The 20,568-nt window shown below is 39.8% G+C and overlaps 1 protein-coding gene across 1 annotated transcript; it reads left to right on the top strand.

Annotated features, from left to right (window-relative positions):
• Positions 1–759: 759 nt before the first annotated feature.
• On the top strand, positions 760–17,657 carry lin9.L (lin-9 DREAM MuvB core complex component L homeolog). Its single transcript, NM_001127761.1, is given in 15 exon segments — positions 760–944; positions 4,193–4,225; positions 5,089–5,180; positions 5,557–5,661; positions 7,115–7,248; positions 8,164–8,289; positions 8,411–8,568; positions 9,206–9,339; positions 9,972–10,091; positions 11,905–12,006; positions 12,426–12,506; positions 13,318–13,443; positions 14,277–14,459; positions 16,119–16,216; positions 16,810–17,657. Coding segments are annotated over 15 exon segments (1,689 nt in total). The 5' UTR covers positions 760–853; the 3' UTR covers positions 16,916–17,657.
• The last annotated feature ends 2,911 nt before the right edge of the window (positions 17,658–20,568 follow it).

The following is a 20,568-nucleotide window of genomic DNA, read 5'->3' as shown; positions in this document are numbered from 1 at the left end:
CATCAGGAGGGCACAGGGTGCTTAGGCCTGGGCCTAAAGGGGGGCCCGACTGTGCTGTAGTTTTTGAAAAATCTGGGCCCCCCTTGGCGGTGCCAAAGTCGTGCCACCTCTTCGAAAGTCCTGAAACCGCTGAAAAGCCAAAGTCAAGAAACTGCTGAAGTCACGAAAAGAGAAAAATTTGAAGTCCTGAAGCCGCGGAAAAGACCCGAAGTCCCAAAAAGAGCCAAACTTCAAGTCCTGAAGCCACGACTTCAGTTCTAATTTTTTAAAGCCCTAGCCATCAAAGTATTATTTTAATACTCTACAGGCCCCTGCCACTGTTTTTTTTTTACTATTCTCTGCGGCCCCAATACTTTTCTTAACTTGTAAGGGGGACCCTAGAGCCACAGCTTTTTTTTTTTTTAAATTTATAGTGGGGGCTTGACCATCAATGGCTTTTAATAAAGTGCGTGTGGGGGGTTTAGCGTTTTTTAGCAATGATGTTTGTGTGGCCTTTTAACTGTGGTGTGGGCTGAGCAGGGCCCAAAAATATGTTGTTTCAGGGGCCCTGTGATTTCTAATGGCAGCCTTGCCCTGAATGCTGAGCTGCTGTAGGTCTGTGTGAGACCCACATACTGCCGGCAGTGCAATAAATCTCTCATCAATCCTGTCAGTGGGCGCGCGTCCATGTTCTCTCGCCCGCGCACAAAATGGCGCTTCCTCGGCTGGGAGCGCGTACGCAGCCCGCGCACTGTTAGCCACTGACGTCACGTTCTCGCTCAGCAACGCGATCCGGAGCCCGAATGGCGGCGCAGAGAGGGGAGTTCAAATCGAGCGGAGGTTTCCACAGCCCGTGAGTCCCAGGGAGGCCGCCATGAAGCGAATGAAGTCAGTCAGGAGCCCCGCGGGGCCCGGGAATGACATAGAAGATGCTCGGCCGCCGGAGCTGCTGGCAGAGGAGGAAGGTGAGAGCCGGGCAGCTCCTGTCAGTCGCGGGGCGAAGAGCTCCCTGGGGAGGGAACCGGAGTGTCTTACTCGCCCCTGTTGGTTATTATAGCGGGGCCCCTGTTCCAGGAAGCGTTACTCGTGTCAGCCCCCTGCTGTGTCTGTGACATATCCCCGGCTCTTCCCCGGGCTTCTCTCCAATGGCAGCCACAGAGGAGCTCCCAGTGTTGTCTGTCAGGGACATCTTCTCACTCACTGCCCAAAAAGGACCCATCTTCCTCCTCCCATTAATGACTAGTGTATGGGCCCCTGCTGGGCTCCCTAATGAGGGCCACTGGATCCTGGGGCCCTTGTGCCTTTTGTAAGGGCCACTTAGTCCTTCCACTCCATTGGGCTGTGTGTGGCTGTTGCTGCTGTCTTCCCAGTCACCGCCGGTTACCCCTGCAAACCATTGTGACTGTGTCTGTCTGATACTGATGGAGGTGATTATTCTGGGCTGTGTGTGTGTGGGATGCAGCACAGTGTTTTGTGTATCACTGCTAAAGGCTCACACACCTATAAAGCCCCGCCTTGTCTTCCTTTCCTGCTCATTTGCATAATGTGATGAAGCGTAATTGAAGGGGTTGTTCACCTTTCAGTGAACTTCGAGTATGGTGTAAAGCAGGGGTCCCCAACCTTTTTTTACCTGTGAGCCACATTCAAATGTAAAAAGAGTTGGGGAGCAACACAGGCATGAGAAATGTTCCTGTGGATGCCAAATAAGGGTTGTGATTGGTTATTTGGTAGTCCCTATGTTGACTGGCAGCCTACAAGAGACTTTACTTGGCACTATACTTAGTTTTAATGTAATTGAAACTTGCTTCCAAGCCTGGAATTTAAAAATAAGCCCCTGCTTTGAGGACACTGAGAGCAACATCCAAAGGGTTGGAGAGCAACATGTTACTCACGAGCTACTGGTTGGGGATCACTGGTGTAGAGAGTGATATTCTGAGACAATTTGCAATTGGTTTTCATTTTTTTATTATTTGTGGTTTTTGAGTTATTTAGCTTTGTATTCAGCAGCTCTCCGGTTTGCAGTTTCTGCACCCTGGTTGCTAGGGACCTAATTACCTTAGCAACCATGCATTGATTTGAATAAAATACTGGATCATGAATAGAAAGACGGGTAATAAAAAGTAGCTATAGAAATAAATTTGTAGCCTTACAGAGCATTTTGTTTTTAGTTGGGGTCAGTGACCCCCCCCTTTTTGAAAGCTGGAAAGTCAGAAGAAGAATTTAAACACTATAAAAAAAGAAGCCCAATTGAAAAATTGCTTAGGATAAACCATTCTATAACATAGTAAAAGTTAACCCAAATGTGAACCACCCACTTAGTAGATATATAGTGAATAAAGTACCCCCTCTTGTAAAGTAAAAGGATATTTTAAGTTACCGAGGAGTTTCATGACCATATAAAAACACGAGGCCGAAGGCCGAGTGCTTTTATACAGGTCATGGAACTCCGAGGTTACTTCTAATATCCTCATATTTTACAACTGGGGGTACTTTATTTATTATAATACACAAATTTCAATGAGTCATGTGACAGAAATGACATCAGAATTCACCGTTTATAACTGATGACATCAGAACTCACCGTTTATGAGGATATAATTTACAGGATATTCATCGCTTTTGTGTATTATATATATATATATATATATATATATATATATATATATATATATATATATATATATATATATATATATATATATATATATATATATATATATATATATATATATATACTCATGCTGCAGAGGTCAGGGATTCTCTTGTAACTGTTGTTTACACTGTTATGGTCCTGTAGTCTGTTGCTAGGGTGCAGCCAATCAATGGAGGGTCTGTCTCTTTATAGCTGTGTTTCTAGGCTTTGATTTTTGGTGTGATGAGACCATTTGCATTTGGTCTGCATTTTGTATGTTTTATTTAACTGCTCAGCAGCTCTCCAGTTTGGAGATTCAGCAAGTATGTGGTTGCTAGGGGTCCAGCTTACCTTAGTAACCAGCCAGTGCAATGAGAGACTGGAAGATTAATAGTAAAGTGGCCAAATAAAAAGATAAGCAATACCAATAAAGCCTCACAGAACAATAGTTTCTTTTTTGGTTGCTGGGGTCACCGTGATCCCCATCTGAAAGAAAGAGGCAATTGAAAAGTTGCTAGAACTAGGACATTAGATGGACTCTAACATTAGAGCTAACTTAGCCTTTTATTAATGCTTGAACTATGGTACATCTCGAGGGACTGTAGATAATTGCCAGTGTATCAGCAAGTGCTGCAACAAGTATCACATAATAGATACAAAATGAATAAAACTCTGTAACCAACCACTGTATCTCTGCAACTGCCACCAACCCCGGTGCATGACCAGTATCCAATTGTCACTTCTGTGGCTTTGTTCAGATATTTGTAAATATTCTGCTACCTTCATGATTCATGGGTGCAGCTGCCATTAGAAATGAACTCTCCCCAAAACAGATATGTGCTTAAGAAAAGGAAATACAAATCTAAGTGCCACTTTTTTTTTTTTTTTTTTAATATCCTCTAGGGCCAAAAATTTTTTTAACTTGTAAGGGGAGCCCTGGCACCAACGTTTTTTTAAAAAAAAACTTTTATGGGGGACCCTGGCACCAATGTTTTTTTTTTGTTTGTTAGTTTTGTTTTTTTTACACTTATAGTGGGGCCCTGGTTGCCAATTTTTTTTAAAAAAAAACTTTTATGGGGTTCTCTGGCGCCACAGTTTTTTTAAAGTTATAATGGGGCCCTGACCATCAATAGCTTTTTAAAACTCGTGTTTGTGTGGGAGGGGTTACCTTTTTCAGTTCTGATGTCCGTGTGGTTTTAACTGTGGTATTGAGTGGGTGGGATCTGGGGTGGGGGCTGTGGTGGATCGGGCCCAGGGCGCCCTGAAAATGTCGTTGTACTGGCCCCCTTGATTTCTAATGGTGGCCCTGGTCTCTGCAGTGATGGTTCTGACTCCTGAGGCTATGAAGCAGAAGCCAGGAGGAGAAGTGACTTCAGCTACGTTGTTTCAAGAATCACAACCGGAAAATTGAGAGAGACTGTCATTTTCTTTCATTGTGCTCAAAACAGTTTTTTTGGGGTGTAGTTACACTACAAACCCTCTCATCAGGCTTATGTGTTAGTTCTGCCTCCAGCAGTTAGATGAGGGGGCTGCATATTAAATCTGCCTGTGTTTAGAATAGTTTTCATTCTTTTTTTTCAGATTCCTCTGCCAAAGCACTGGTCAGTTTGAAAGGTAAGAGATTGATTGGTCTCCTGATGTGCAGAAGCGCCTGCTATCTGTTAGGGGTGTGATAAGGTCACAGTACAAGCATGGGACCTGTTATCCAGAATGCTCGGGGTCTGGGGTTTTATGCATAATGTATCTAACTGTAATTTAGAAATTAGTTTAAACATTAAATAAACCCAATAGTCTGATTTTGTTATATCTTAGTTGCGATCAAGTACATGGGGCTATTTTATTATTACAAAAGGAAATCGTTTAAATATTTGAATTATTGGTTAAAATTGAGTCTATGGGTGACGGCCTTCCCGTAACTCGGAGCTTTCTGGATAAGGGATCCCATTTCTGTACTAAGAAATTCCTTCTGCCGTTTTTGTATTTCCTGCCCCCCTATATCTAGCCATTCATGTATTTGCTCCTGCACCAACCCATATACTGCCAAAAGAAGTAGCCATCTCCCCAAGCTCTGTTTGTACTTACCTCTAGATCATTATTGTTCATTTGTATTTACCACCAACTGTACTGTACTCCAGTTCTTACATGGTGGCACAGAACATTCCTCCTTTATGTATTCGTATGTATACATATGGAATTGAGCTGCCATATACGGTAATACATAATTTTATCTCTATTTATTTTTATATATACGGGTATAAGGTGCCATATTGTTTCCATTAGACTGTATAAGGGTATAGCTTATTGTGTGCCCAGAACATTCCTTCTCTTTATATCTTTACTTACGGGTAGGAGCTGCCATACTGTTTCCATTAGACATTATGAGGGTATAGCTAATTGTGTGCCCAGAACATTTTTTGCTTTTTTCATGTGTATAAAAAACAAATACATTTTCTGTATCGTTGTACCTTATTTTACAGAGGGCAGTTTATCAAATACTTGGAATGAGAAGTACAATTCCCCCCAGAAAACCCCCACCTGGAAGGGCAACATTATCTCTGCCAATGAGACGGTATGTAGCTTCTGATTTGTTCATTTAATGGAAATGCTCTGGGCTGGCTCAGTGGTATACATAGTGAATAAAATCCCCACTCTTGTAAAATATAAGGATGTTATAAGTCAACGAGTAATTCCATGGCCATATAAAAACACAAGGCCAAAGGTCATGGAACTCTAATATCCTCATATTTTGCAACAGGGGGTACTTTATTTATTATAATACACACATTTCAGTGAGTCATGTGACAGAAATGACATCACTAAGCTCTGATTATAACCGATGACATCACTAAGCAATGTTTATAAGAATATAATTTACAGGATATTCATGGCTCTTGTGTATTACAGTATGTCATAACTATATGCACTATGTTGTTCCATCCTTCCAGCCCTACAGGCTATCAAAGCGTAGCCGCCTTTTCTCTGATGAGGATGAACGCCAGTTAACTAGCCGCTCACCCAAGAGAAACCCAAAGACTACTGTGGTGCCTCAGGCAAGTAATAATTCACTGCATTTGTATGTGACACGTCTACTGTGTGTTGAGTAGTTTGTTTCTCCCCACAGAATAGAAAAGGCTGCCCGAGGTATGATCAGTATCTATCCCTGGAGTTACAAACAAAATTCCTTGTAAATGGATTTCACTGAATATGCAGAAAATGCCAGAAAATGTTACAAAAAACAGTGACACCTAGTGCCAGTTAAAAGAAAGCATACAACAATTTTATCGTATTGCAATTATATAACACTTAAAGGAATGCTTCAGTATAAAAATAAATAAACTGGGTAAATAGGCTGTGCAAAATAAAAAAAAATGTTTTCAATATAGTTATTTAAATTGTTTTTTTAAATGTAATGTATAAAGGCTTCCTCCTTTTCAGCTCTCTTGGTTTCCACAATTGGTTACCAGGCAATAACCAATCAGTGACTTGAGGGGGGGTCTCATGGTTTATAACTCTTGCTTTTTTTAAGAAAATCTTTAAAATAATGTAAAATTTGATGAGGGTGCTATTCTAAGAAATTTTGCAATGTACATTCATTATTTATTTTGTTTTTATGCAAAGATATTAAGGCATGTGAACTGTTTATATGAATGAATTTTGTTACAACAGCACCATCTGCTGGTCATTTTTCAACCAGTCTGACCACCAAGTAGTCAAGGAAGTTCTCAGGAGAAAGAAAGAGGCTGCTCTGATGTTCTTCTGCTTAGGGAAAAAATAGAAACCTTTCTCACATCTTTTCTAAGCATAAGAACATCAGAGCAGCCTCTTTCTTTCTCCTGACAACTTCCTTTACTACTTTGTGGTAAAATGTCTTAGAATGTCTTAGAATAGCACCTGCATAAATTTTACTTTTCACTTATTTTAAAGGTTTACTTGTCCTTTAAAGTCACTGACTAACAGAGGTGGAGAGCTGAAAAGCAGGAAGTTGTGTTCTGTCTATTATGCTAGACATCCACTCTAGTCTTCATCATTTACAAACAAGGGTACAGTTATTATAAATTAGAGAATATTAGAGAATAATATGTAAATGCTAGGTCATTACCCATTAGGAATGAGGTGAATGATCAGACAATCTACATAATGTATTCTGGCATAAGCTAATATTGTTAATGGTTCTAACAGACCTCAGTATAGCATGATACACCTCAAGCAGATAAATTACATACAGTATTTGTATAAACCAAAAGCTTCATTGAACCCTTTTAAAAACACATTGGTGCAAAATAATACAGCTAGGGTGCAAGCTTAACACATTTCCTGACCTTAAACAGCCACTTCCTCAGAAGTCTGTTTTAACAGATTCTCTAATGATATGTGAGATCTAATGTTTGGCGAGGGAGCTTTTTTTAACCCTGACATCCAAATATGACTTTTATAAAGTTACAAATCGGCCAGTCTTGTACTGAGCAGTATCTGAATAATGCTTTCTCCATTCCCTCCATCTAGAAGTTCAACGTTACAATGACTACCCCAGTGAAGAAAGCATCTCAGAAAATCGGCTACAGGTTACGGAACTTGTTGAAACTGCCCAAAGCTCACAAGTGGTGTATATACGAGTGGTTTTATTCAAATATAGACAAGTGAGTACTTTTCCTTTAGAGGGAGTGAGTTGGTTTGTCAGTAAAACTTGAAGTGCCGTCAGTGTAAGCAAGACACAAAAGGCATCATATTCATATTTAGCCATCTCCAGCTGATATTTAGCATTGTATGCTGTATCCACAGACCTTTCCTACTGATTTCTACTGGGATCAGAAAGCAACAATTCTCCATGAATTATTTTTTCTAAAGGGCAATTTTGTTGAAACAGATTACTAAATGTGACCTTTTTCTCCCTCTTTTGCATCAGTCCATGTTCTAGTTACATTGTCAGTCCCCAACCACACACAAATGCACAAATATGTTTTTAAAAGCTGAAACCCCTAGAGGAAACTGTCCTTGTTTGCATTCTAAACTAGGCCCTGTAATATTCTAAGGATTACTGCTGCTTTTTCTATATAAATACAAATATACAGAAAATTAGTATTCTGTGCATACCGGTGGCTATACACTCATACTGTGCTGTCTAAGGAAAAACTTTTACTGCCAATGTAATTGTTATTGAAATCATTATTTGTTTATCCCTTTCTCTTCTGTGGTTGTGATTCTTGAAACCGATTAAGGTCTATTTATTAGCTGGCTTCTGTAACATAGCTTGAGTAAAAACCTTTAGTGCAGAAAATATAAACAGCCAATCACTGCTTTCGATAGCAGTTACATTTACAAATACTGTACATTTAAACCATCGAAAAGGTGTAATTAATGCCTACTGGAAAAATGCTTAGAACTCATTTTCTTTAATTGTCACAGTTTTTGGGTGGAATTCCATTTGTTTGTATAAGGGAAATTCACAAATAGATTTTCATTTTCATTTTTGACATTGGATTTGTGTAATTTGTGAAGTAAGGTTTGTATGGGAATTCCTTCCTCAAATATATATATACATATTTTATTAACAGGCCGTTATTTGAAGGCGATAATGACTTTTGTGTTTGCCTAAAAGAATCTTTTCCAAACCTTAAGACAAGAAAACTAACAAGAGTGGAATGGGGGAAAATTAGGCGGCTAATGGGGAAGCCACGAAGGTAAGGATTGTTCTCTTAAAAACTCCACAGTATATATAATGTATGTTGTACACGTCACAGCTTCCTGAGCAGCATTTGTGTTAATGATCTAAGAATTCACCTTGTGCTTATGTATCCCCAGATGTTCTGCTGCGTTTTTTGAGGAGGAACGATCTGCTTTGGAGCAGAAGCGGCAGAAAATAAGACTCTTACAGCAAAGGAAGGTAGCAGACGTGTCACAATTCAAAGATCTTCCAGATGAAATCCCTTTATCATTGGTGATTGGAACCAAGGTTACAGGTGATGCCCCTACTGTAATCTTATAAAACATGAACCAGTGACACTGGAAATAATCCCTCTCCATCCCACACCCATCATTCTGTCTGTACCATGTAGGAAGTACATCTTTTAAAGGAGAAGGAAAGCTTCTCTTAAAGGAGAAGGAAAGCTACCTAAGCAGTTTATTGCCAATAGATTAGCCACAATAGCGCAAGCTATAACACTATATTTATTCTGCAGTATGCTTTACCATACCTGAGTTAACATCCTTAACAAACAGAGCTTCTAGAGCAAACAGCTGCCATATTAACTTGGTGTGATATCACTTCCTGTCTGAGTCTGTCAGTGCTAATTTATAGCTCTGGGCTTAGATTACAGCAGGGAGGGAGAAGGTAGGTGGAAAGGGAGGGAGAGAGGAGCAAACTGAGCATGCTCGAGCCCTAGCCCTGGAGGTTTAAGCTGAAAACAGAAAGTCTGATACAGAAGCCCATGTGTACACAATAGAAGGAAAGAATTGCTGTGTTTCTTTTGACAGAGGACTCCGAGCAGCATTATTTTGAGGGTTTACTGGTGTATTTATATAGACCTTTTTTCATAAAGCTTACTTAATTCTAGCCTTTCTTTCTCCTTTAAAGTCGTAGCTTTTTCCTCTTCACAGCTCGACTGCGTGGTCTTCATGATGGATTATTCACTGGCCAAATAGATGCTGTAGACACGCAGAATTACACATACAGGGTCACCTTTGACCGGAATGGACTTGGAACCCACACAATACCAGACTATGAAGTTCTAGTGAGTCCACTATTCTAAAAAATTTTATCTTTTTCATGTCCACCTCACCATTAAGAGAACAGTTATGCAGAAACACTAGTTCATGTGCATACTGACTACCAAAGAATGGGGAAAGGGGACAGCGATATGACATGCATAGAAGGTAGAGATAACTGGGTGGCCGCTGTAATAAAGTATAGTTTGTGTCTGTCATCGCATTATGCAAGTGAGATGCATGAATAAAGATTTATGTACTGGCCAGTGCAAGTATCTGTGACCTAAAGAAGCAATATTTCACACTGCTCTTATGACTTATTTACTAGGGCAGAGATATATTACAATTATATTACTGATAACCCTATAATAGTACTAATCATACCTCCGCTTTGGCTGCATCCTTCCCACTTGGTGATATTTAAGGGAAGAATATAAACATGAAAGGCAGAATGTATAACCTGCAGATACAAACGGTTATCTGTATATTTGATTTTGCTCTACACTAGAGGTTATGCCAGGCCAGTGTGTTTTAGCACTAATTGAGTTTAACGGTGACAAAATGCATCTCTGTTCAGTGTTTAGTTGTCTGTTAAATGAAGCCAGTCTAGCAGCACTGAGCTATCAATACACAGATATTATTTATTCATCTTCAACAGAGCAACGAACCCCATGAAACAATGCCAATGGCTGCCTTTGGACAAAAGCAAAGGCCCCCCAGAATGTTCATGACTCCCCCACGATCAAGTTACACTCCAGCCATCCAGTCGCCTGTAATGGTAAATGCACCTCCATTTCTTCTTCAAGTCTGAATATATTTCATCTCTTGCTGGCCAAATATGTCAGTCAACCCTGGTCTGGTCAGTGCTACACTCAACATTCATCTGATTCATTAAGATTTCTACTGCTTCATTGTATGTTTTAGACAGGGACTAAGTTTTACCTGCAACTTGCTTGCTTTCAAAGTTAAAATTCCTAAATGTTAGCCCTTTTATTGGCCACCACTGGGCTCACCTGACTGTAGCTGGGAGGGGTGGGAGCTGACTGACATATTGGACAAGCTTGAATGCATTGAAATAAATGGACAAACAATCCCTACTTTGTTTAAACGGTAAGACATTTTTTAGTAGCCTAAAGAGCAATATGTCTTCATGTCCTTAAAGGATAAGTAAACCTTAAAAGTAAGTGACTGTAAAATTGATGAGGGTGCTATTCTAAGCACTTTTGTCATTAACATTCATCATTTATTTTGTTTTTATACTAAGATATTAAAGGGGTGCTTCACCTTTGAAGTAACTTTTCTTGTGTTATAGAATGACCAATTCTAAGCAACTTTTCAATTGGTTTTCATTTTTTATAGTTATTTGCCTTTTTCTTCTGATTCTTTGCAGCTTTCAAATGGGCGTCGCTGTCCCCTTCTAAAAATACAAATGCTCTGTAAGGCTACAAATGTATTGTTATTGCTACTTTTTATTACTGATCCTTCTATTCAGACTCTCTCCTATTCATATTTCAGTCTCTTATTCAAATCAATGCATGGTTGCTAGGGTAATTTGGGCCCTAGTTACCAGATTGCTTAAAATGCAAATTGGAGAGCTGCTGAATAAAAAGCTAAATAACTCCTAAACCTTCAATAATAAAAAAATTAAAACAAATTGCAAATTCTCTGTATATCACTCTCTACATCATACTAAAAGTTATCTCAAAGGTGAAACAACCCCTTTAAAGGAAACACGTACTGTTAATATGAATGAATTTTATTATTTCTTTCTCCTGACAACTTCCTTGACTACTTGGTGGTCAGACTGGTGGGAAAATGACCAGCAGGTGCCGTTGTTGGAACAAAATTCATTCATGTAAATACAACATGTATCCTTAATATCTTGGAATTTAAAACAAATTAATATTGAATGTACATTGCAAAAGTGCTTAGAATCACACTCTCATCAATTTTACATTAACTTATTTTTAAGGTTTACTCATCCTTTAATATATTGATATTGGGTTGAGTGCAGAGGACCTCTTGTCTTTGTATTCAATTTGTGGTCACAGCCTCATTGCACCCCCTGCCTAATTGTTTAAAATTTAGAGTTGATTACAACTTTCCTTTTTTGCTGCACATGGCGGCCTTATTTATCAGTCCGATTTTTTTCTTATTATATTGATTAGAAATGTCCACGAAACTAAGATCCACAATTGGGCCTTATTTATTCATTTAAAAAATCCAGATTTAATCGAATTGGGGGCAAACACAACAAAATCTAGTGGAAATCAGAAGAGTTGATTTTTTTTGTTTTTGTTTTTTTGAGGCTTTTTCCCAAAAAGCCTGAATTTTTGCCCTAAAAGTCTGAAATGGTTGGATTTTGGAGCTAATTCCATCGCTGACCACAAAAGCTTCCAAAACCTCTCACTTCTCTCGATCTCTGATTTACAGACAACCTGAGCAGGCCTGATTTGCCGGATTTTCTGATTTTTTTTACCACTAAAAATTCGGATTACACTAAACTCAATTTTTTTTTAGCGTTTTTGGCATGCAGACTTTAATAAATCATCCCCTAAATGTTGTTGTACTGTGTTCCCCCCTCTATTTAGGAGAGTGATCCGTTACTGGCACAATCCCCTTGGAAAGCAAAGATGTCCAGCACAGACACCGAGACTATAGGAGGCTTCCCAGTTGAATTTCTCGTCCAGGTGGTAAGCGGCAGCTGCAATCTCTCATGTTTGAGTCATCTTCTGCAGATAAATAGGAATCATATCTACAAGACAGTTAAAGATAACATGTACTTCTGTAGACTAAGTTATATTGTAGCCAAAGTTTTAAAAGGGCTTCTTTTCATCAGGTTTAACCTTTCACCCAAGTAAATCTTGTGTAGCTGTTCCAGATTGAAAGGCAAAAACCCATCTGCAGCCTCTCCAGTTGCCTCAGAAGAGGTTAAATAATACTTCTGGTCCCCAAACTTTTTCATATGACTGCAATTGTTGTGTTTATTCTGTTCCTGTACAATTACGAGGCAGGGTTCTTTCTATTTTTTTCTATCATGGTCAGTCACTCACTCTGTACTGTCATTTGGAGAGCCATGACTATGAGTAAAACGCTTCCCTTCTATCTGCAGACCAGGCTATCCAAGATCCTCATGATCAAGAAAGAGCACATAAAGCTGTTACGGGAACTGAACACCGAAGCGGAGAAACTGGTAAGTCCACGTTTTGTCATGTTCATACTGATGCTTAAAGGGGAACTATCCCGAAAATTCTAATTTTAATATTAGCTTCGGCATACCGAAATAAGACACTTTCTAAATACAATCAATTAAAAATGTGGTACCGTTTCTGAAATAATCAAGTTTATCTTCACTATTCCTCTCTCAGCATCTGTTAGTGTTCATTCTGTCTTTATGCAGCAGTTGGGTGTCAGGTGATTGATCAAATATATCTTATAGGGGGGCTCCTTTTGCCTAGAAGATGTATTAGAGCTCACTCTATTAAAATCATCAGACATCATGTCTCTCTACATGCAGAATTTGTGCAAAAGGCAGTTATTTTGTTTGTATTGGAATCCGTTATTTAAGTGAACTCTAATACATCTGATAGGAAAGGAAGCCCCCCCCCCCCCCATAAGATGTATTGGATCTAACTGTCAATGAATATCTGACACCCAACTGCTGAATGAAGACAGAATGAAGACAAACAGATGCTGAGAGAGGAATAGTGAATATAAACTTGATTATTTCAGAAACAATGCAGAATTTGTAATTGATTGTATTTCGAAAGTTTCTTATTTCAGTATGATGAAGCTTATATTACATTTTCATTTCATTTTTGCGATAATTCCCCTTACTTTTTATACATTGCAGGTTCAGTGAGAGACACAAAATTTGTACAATTTTATATGGCCGAGTGTAGCATATAAAGGGAATATAAAGGCAAAATGCTTGTCATAAAACATTGTAATACTGTAATGTACTGATTTTCATATACATGCTTATGTCTTGTCTCTCCCTGCAGAAATCTTACTCTGCTCCCATTAGTATAGAATTTCAGAGGCGATACGCAACCATTGTCCTGGATCTGGAGCAACTCAATAAAGACCTTAACAAAGTCCTGCACAAGGTTCAGCAGTACTGTTATGAGGTGCGTCCATCTGTTGTGCTCTTATGCCCCTGTAGGATCTGCAAGCTGTCCCTCTTCAGCTGTCGATACACTATAGTTGCCCTGATAGCTGGACAGACTTGTCTGTGTTGTGGGATGCTGGGAATGTCCCCTTTAAAGGAGAACTATAGCGACAATGAAAATTTAATATAAACTTCTGCATACTGAAATAAGAAGTTTTCTGATTATAAGCAATTCAAAATTCTGTACCATTTCTGAAATAATCTAATTTAACTTCACTATCCCTCTCTCAGCATCTGTTTCTCTTCATTCTGTCTTCATGCAGCATTTGGGTGTCAGATATTCATTGACAGTTAGATCCAATATATCTTATAGGGGGGCTGCTTTTGCCTAGAAGATGTATTAGAGTTCACTATTGAAATCACCAGACATCATCTCTTTCTACATGCAAGATTTTGTTTGTACTGGAATCTGTTATTTGAGTGAGCTCTAATACATCTTCTAGGCAAAAGGAGACCCCCTATAAGATATATTGGATCCAACTGTCAATGAATAACTGACACCCAACTCCTGCATGAAGACAGAATAAGGAGAAACAGATGCTGAGAGAGGGATAGTGAAGATACATTTGATTATTTCAGAAACAATGCAGAATATTTACCTGATTGTATTTAGAAAGTTTCTTATTTCAGTATGATGAAGCTTATAATAAATTTTCATTTTTGCGATAGTTCCCCTTTAATAATTCTGAACATTTAGTGATTTTGTGTGCTTTCGAGATTCATTTTATACAAGTAGGTTTTATAAAACCCACATTGGTCAGTTACACATTGCAATATCTGTCTTTTCATCAGTTGGCTCCAGATCAGGGGCTGCAGCCGGCAGATCAGCCAACGAGCATGAGTCAGCGGTGTGAGGAGGATGCCCGGCAAATGGTGCGGAAAGCCAATACTTCATCCACAGGGCAGCCGTGTGTACAGAACGAGAGTGTAACGGAGCTCATCTCCAGGCTTACTGCTGTCCTGCTGCAAATAAAAGTAAGTTACAGCTGAGCCAGGATTCATTTATTTATTTATTTTTAAATTCAGGCGTGGTTTATTTAAAGTCATAAAGAAAACAGTTACACACAGTTTGCCACATTAATCAATACCGGAGGGTTCCATCACAATTACCAATATTTGATATATAAGTGGTAAACATCATAGCATACTGTTCTAGATACATATTGCATCCCAGTACCAAACTACACGGGTAAGTACAAGATAATGTTTAGTTATACAACCCATTCCAACCATTTGTCCCAAATTTTATGATACTTTTTACTGCCTCTGTTCTTGTATATGCGGCTCTCTAGGGCGAGGCAGTGGGTGGTAATGGGGTCCTTCCATTTTCATGTTATCAGCTTTTTTAGCTAGGAATAGGCATTCTCTGATAAAAATGCTTTGGAGATAGGTAAAGGTGTCATAAGACCAATTCCAAATAGGAACACTCTAGCCGTTTTGTTAATTGTATCTCTAGGATTTCATCCAGGTTATCTAGAACTCCTGCCCAATATTGTGTCTGTGCAGTGCACTCCCACACCATATGGCGCGAGTGAGGCCTGTTGTGCATGGCACCTGGGACATTTAGAGGAAAGTGTGGGGAAAATGTGGTTTAATTCAGCCGGGTAATAATAAGCTCTATGAATCATACGGTAGAGTCCTGCAGCGGATTGGGTACCCGCGGGTTGCCCTCAAAAACCTGAGGTACCCTGCGGGTTGCGGGTAGGAGTTCCGGGTGCGTGTATAGATGCGGGTTGGCGGTTCTGCGGGTTGCTGGTCGGGCAGTGGGTCTTCTCAATAGCAATTTCTTTACTCCTTTATTCTGATCACTTCTACTTCCAATGATGTCACTTCCAGTTTACGATGACCACACTTCCTGATTCTTGATGCTCAGCGGGTTCGGGTTGCAGATAACGTACTTGCGGGTCGGGTAGCGGGGCCAAGCTGGTAAAAATGCAGGTCCGGGTTGCGGCTTGCAGGTTGCGAGTACGGGTTGAGGCTTGCAGGTTGCGGGTACAGGTTCCAAAAAATGGACCCGCGCAGGACTCTATCATACGATCTCTATAGTTTAACGAGACTGATAGTGAGGAGGCAAGCAGCTCATCCCACTCCTCATCATCCAATACCCTCACATCCCCTTCCCACTTTCCCTTTAGGGTTTCAAGAGGTTCAAGTTAAAAATTGTGTTGCAATGTATCAAAGGAGTGTGCCCTCCTGCCACAAATCCCCTATCAGTATTCATTTATTGTTACATAAGTGGTATTGTTTGCAAGGCACAGACAACAGTCATAGTCAAAAAAAAGTTTGTTGGCTGCAGGATCTATATTAGATATGATCCAAAATTGAGCATAATCGAGACCTCTAGTGACGTGTTTCATGCTTACCCAGCATTTTGTCATAGGCAATCTCCTCTCCATTGTGCTGGGTAAAAATAAAAAGGCATTAGGCTCCATGTGGGGTAATTGATGTGTTTTTTAATATGATACAATAAATATAACTTTATAACAGCATGAATATGTAGAATTTTTTTTTACAGACAACATCCAGCCTTTTGATTGTTGTCTGACTACAACTCCCATGATTCCTTGTGTGCAGCTGGGTCACCCATACTTGAAATTTCAGCTTCATCTTTGTGTTTCTGCTTTTTTCCTTTAGTGCCTCGCAGAAGGAGGGGATCTCAATTCCTTTGAGTTCAAATCTTTAACAGATTCAATAAATGACATAAAGAGCTCGATTCAACCTTCCAATATCAGGTACGGGTCCCATTCCCAGCAGAGAAGACTGGATCCTTGTAAAACAGATTCAATTAAAGACTACCTCCTTGTAGCTAGATGTGTCCTATTGTTCTTCACTGATCTGGGAGGCACATTTATCAAGGGTCGAATTTCGAATTCATGTGTTTTTTTTTTTTTGTTTTTTTTTATATATAAACTCCCATGAACTCAAAATTCGACCAATCGAAATTTATTATAAAAATCGAATTTTTGAATAGGATCGACCAGAAACCTTAAATTTTTAAAAAGTCAAATGTCAGGAAGGCTGCAAACAACTCCAAATTGATCCCTGGACGTCTCCCATTGACTTAAACAGCAATATGGCAGGTTTTTGGTGGCGAATAGTCGAATTTGAGTTCTTAAAGTGCCAGAGTATGATAAATCTTGACATTCAAATTTTTTGAAAAACTCAAATCAAATTTGAATAACTCCCTAGTCGAATTTTACAGTTTTGACCATAAAAAAATTTCAATTCGACACTTGATCAATCTGCACCTTATTGTTGCCTTCCCATAATTTCTGTCCTCCTTTCCCAAACTTGACCCCCTTTTTTTTTTTTTTTACTATTGCAGCAGTTTCCAGAATAACGTTGAGATCCATGTTGCTCACATTCAGAGTGGCCTGAGCCAGATGGGAAACCTCCATGCGTTTGCTGCCAATAACACCAACAGAGACTGAGCGTGATTGTGCTGCAGCTAGTGACTCTGCTTTGCTTTTGGACAAGGAGAACCCCTTGCATCTCATTAACGAGAAAGCATTACTAAGCCGACGACCATTTTAACTATTTAAAATGAATTACTTTTGTAACAGTGAAATCCTGCAATCCGATTGGTACCTAGCAAAACAGCGCGGCACATCACTAAGGTTGGAATTCTCAGTGCTGCTCTGCTGGTGCTTTGTCCCACAAATATAGAATAACGGCACATTTGTTTCACTTGCTCAATGGAATCCTAAATCCCTGACGACAAGATACCTGCCTAAACTCGATACTGCTCAGGTGTAGTTGAAACAGGTACAGCAGCACCAGTATTCCCATCACTGCTCGACACCTGCAAACAAGAAACTTGATTTTCAACGTTATTCTTGCCTATAGATTTCACTGGTCGCATTTTATAAACTCGATTCAATGCCGTTTATTTACTTTCATTTTAAACAAAAAAGACCTGTTTCTTTTGGGGGGGAGGGGTGTTTGGCGACCGCTAATTGCACAGAGCTGCATACGCGTGTATCCTAGCAACGTTCATCTTGTACAGATTGTGTATTGGGTTGTTTCATATAGGAGATATAATAATTATGATGTCGTTCTAGGAGCTAGATGTAGAGAGGAGTTTCTGAATTTTCAGAGAACAGAGTATTTTTTATGTTCATGTACAAAGGAAATCTTTTCAAACTGAATACATTGTACAGTTTGAAAGTGAAATTGTATCCACGGTCTGGTGTTCTTTATTTCTTAGCATGGTAAGAATGCCCTGCTCCTATGAGCTTATTGGTCTAAAAGGAGAACTAAAGCTTTTAAACTAAAGAAGCAGCTAGAAATGTTGTACATGATGTTTTGTGCTTCTGTACAAGCCCAAGGCAACCACAGCCCTTTAGCACTAAAGATCTGTGTCTCCAAAGATGCCCCAGTAGCTCCCCATCTTCTTTTCTGCTGATTCACTGCACATGCTCTGTGCTGCTGTCACTTACTGAGCTTAGGGACCCACTCACAATATACAGTACACATAGAATAGAAATGTCACAATATAAGGCTGATTAGTAATTAATACAGATAATTACTACATGGCAGCACAGAAACCAGTGCAATTAGCATCAGAATTTAATAATCAGCCCTGTAGCATCAGCTTATATTACAGACCAACCTCATTTTCTGCTGGATAATTAGTGACGAGCCCTAAGCTTCAGCTTCTCAACAGCTGCTCAGAGCCCACTGAGCATGTGAGTGTCACAGACACTTTCCAAGATGGTGACCCCCTGTGACAAGTTTGAAGTCCTGGATCATTGCTGCTAATGACAAGCTGAAACTTTAGCCTCGTGCAATAAGTTCAGTATATAAAATATGGCATTTTTAGCCATATTAATTTTTAGGGTTTAGTTCTCCTTTAATAAAACACAATGCCTTGTAGAATATGAGTCCGAAACAACTGTCTACCCAACTGATATCTGGATATGGACCCTGACAGGCAAGAGCCTTATTGCACTTATGAGGTGGTTTTCTCCAGATTTATCTGATGTCAAAGTGCTCAAGGCGGATCAACTGAAAGCACTTGTGCTGGCAACTCTATCTGAAGGTCCACAGGTTGGGTGGAACCAATATATATTGTTACTGTAGCCAAACCAGCTCCCCTCCAATCACCCCACATCCAGCTGCTGCATTGTTGGCCCAGCGCAGTCACCATTATCTTTGGTAAAGACATTCATCTATAAACCCCTTCATCTTGCACAATCATAAATCTATGCTGCTGTGCCAAGTGTTGATACTAGAGGGCGCTCTAGTACAGAGCTTGCACTCTCTGTCCAACACGCCATGTCTACTGGGCAAATCATCCAGGTAGAGTCCTGTGCGGAGATATATGGTAGATAGATAGAATTTTTTTTTTTTATTTATTTTATTTTTTTTATATTGTTGCAGTTTCTGGCAATTCAAAGTGTGCCAATAACTGCTTAGACCAGTCCTTTTATGGCTCTTGGGGGATTCTGGGAATATCAGTTTAGAACCAGCATACATGAGAGAGCACATCATGTATCACTCGTGTATTATAAGGGATAATGTGCCCCCTACTGTACCATATAAAGGCACAAGGCTGCAGGCTGAGTTATACAGGGAACTCTGAGTATCACTCATGTATTATAAGGGATAATGTACCCCCTACTGTAAATGATAAGGATATCAGAAGTCAATGAGGGGTTATGTGACCATATAAAGGGACAAGGCTGCAGGCTGAGTTATACAGGGAACTCTTGAGTGTCACTCATGTATTATAAGGGATAATGTACCCCCCTATTGTAAATGATAAGGATATTAGAAGTCACTGAGGGGTTCTGTGACCATATAAAGGCACAAGGCTGCAGGCTGAGTTATACAGGGAACTCTGAGTATCACTCGAGTATTATATGGGATAATGTACCCCCTACTGTAAATGATAAGGATATTAGAAGTCACTGAGGGATTCTGTGACCATATAAAGACACAAGGCTGCAGGCTGAGTTATACAGGAAACTCTGAGTATCACTTGTGTATTATAAGGAATAATGTACCCCCTACTGTAAATGATAAGGATATTAGAAGTCACTGAGGGGTTCTGTGACCATATAAAGGCACAAGGCTGCAGGCTGAGTTATACAGGGAACTCTGAGTATCACTCATGTATTATAAGGGATTATGTACCCCCTACTGTAAATTATTTTATATATATATATATATATATACTAGGACTATGTATAAGGATGCACTTCCTTCTGCGCCTGGAATCCCAGTGTCTGGTTCAGCCTTTAGTTTCCCCCAGAGGAAGTGAGTGGAATATATAAAAGCTGCAGCAGGAAGGGTCCGGGCAGATCTCCCTTTGATGGTCGGCAGTAAAGGTGTGAAATAAAAGAATGGAAGAGACTAATGGAACACAGATCAAAGACTGGTCACTGAGTCCCTGGCCCTTTGTTCCATATCCTATGGGCTGTGATTTGTCTAAGTACCCAGTACACATCCACTCAATACTGTCTGAGCACTAATATGTGTGTATAGAATCTGTAGCTCGGGGCTTATGCTTTACATTCAGCTTTATACATTTCCTTAGGACTGAACAACTGGTTGCAGCACAATGTTCCAGATGCTCCTCATTATTTATTGGTACTGTATGTCGCACCTCTTAAAGGGGTGGTTCACCTTTAAGTTAACTTTTAGTATGTTAAAGACCATTTCTAAGAAACTTTTCAATTGGTCTTCATTATTTATTTTTTGTATAGTTTTTAAATGATTTGCCCTCAAATGGGGATCACTGACCCCATCTAAAAACATGTTCTGTACAGTATCGTAACTAGAAGGGGGCGAGGCCCTGGTGCGTGACGCACGGCGCTGCCAGGGGGCCCTGAGGGGGTACGGGCCCTGGCCCGCTCGCACCCCCTGCTCCCCCAGAAGTTCCTCCACTGGTTCTGTAAGACTACAAATATATAGTTATTGCTACTTTTGATTGTTCATCTTTCTATTCAGGCCTCTCCTATTCATACTCCAATCTCTTATTCAAGTCAGTGCATGGTTGCTAGGGGAATTTGGACGATAGCAACCAGATTGCTGAAATTGCAAACTGGAGAGCTGCTGAATAAAAAGCCAAATAACTCAA

Source organism: Xenopus laevis, chromosome 5L (genome assembly GCF_017654675.1).
Source record: "Xenopus laevis strain J_2021 chromosome 5L, Xenopus_laevis_v10.1, whole genome shotgun sequence".
NCBI classification, from domain to species: Eukaryota; Metazoa; Chordata; class Amphibia; order Anura; family Pipidae; genus Xenopus; species Xenopus laevis.
This window is presented reverse-complemented; position numbering and strand designations above follow the sequence as displayed.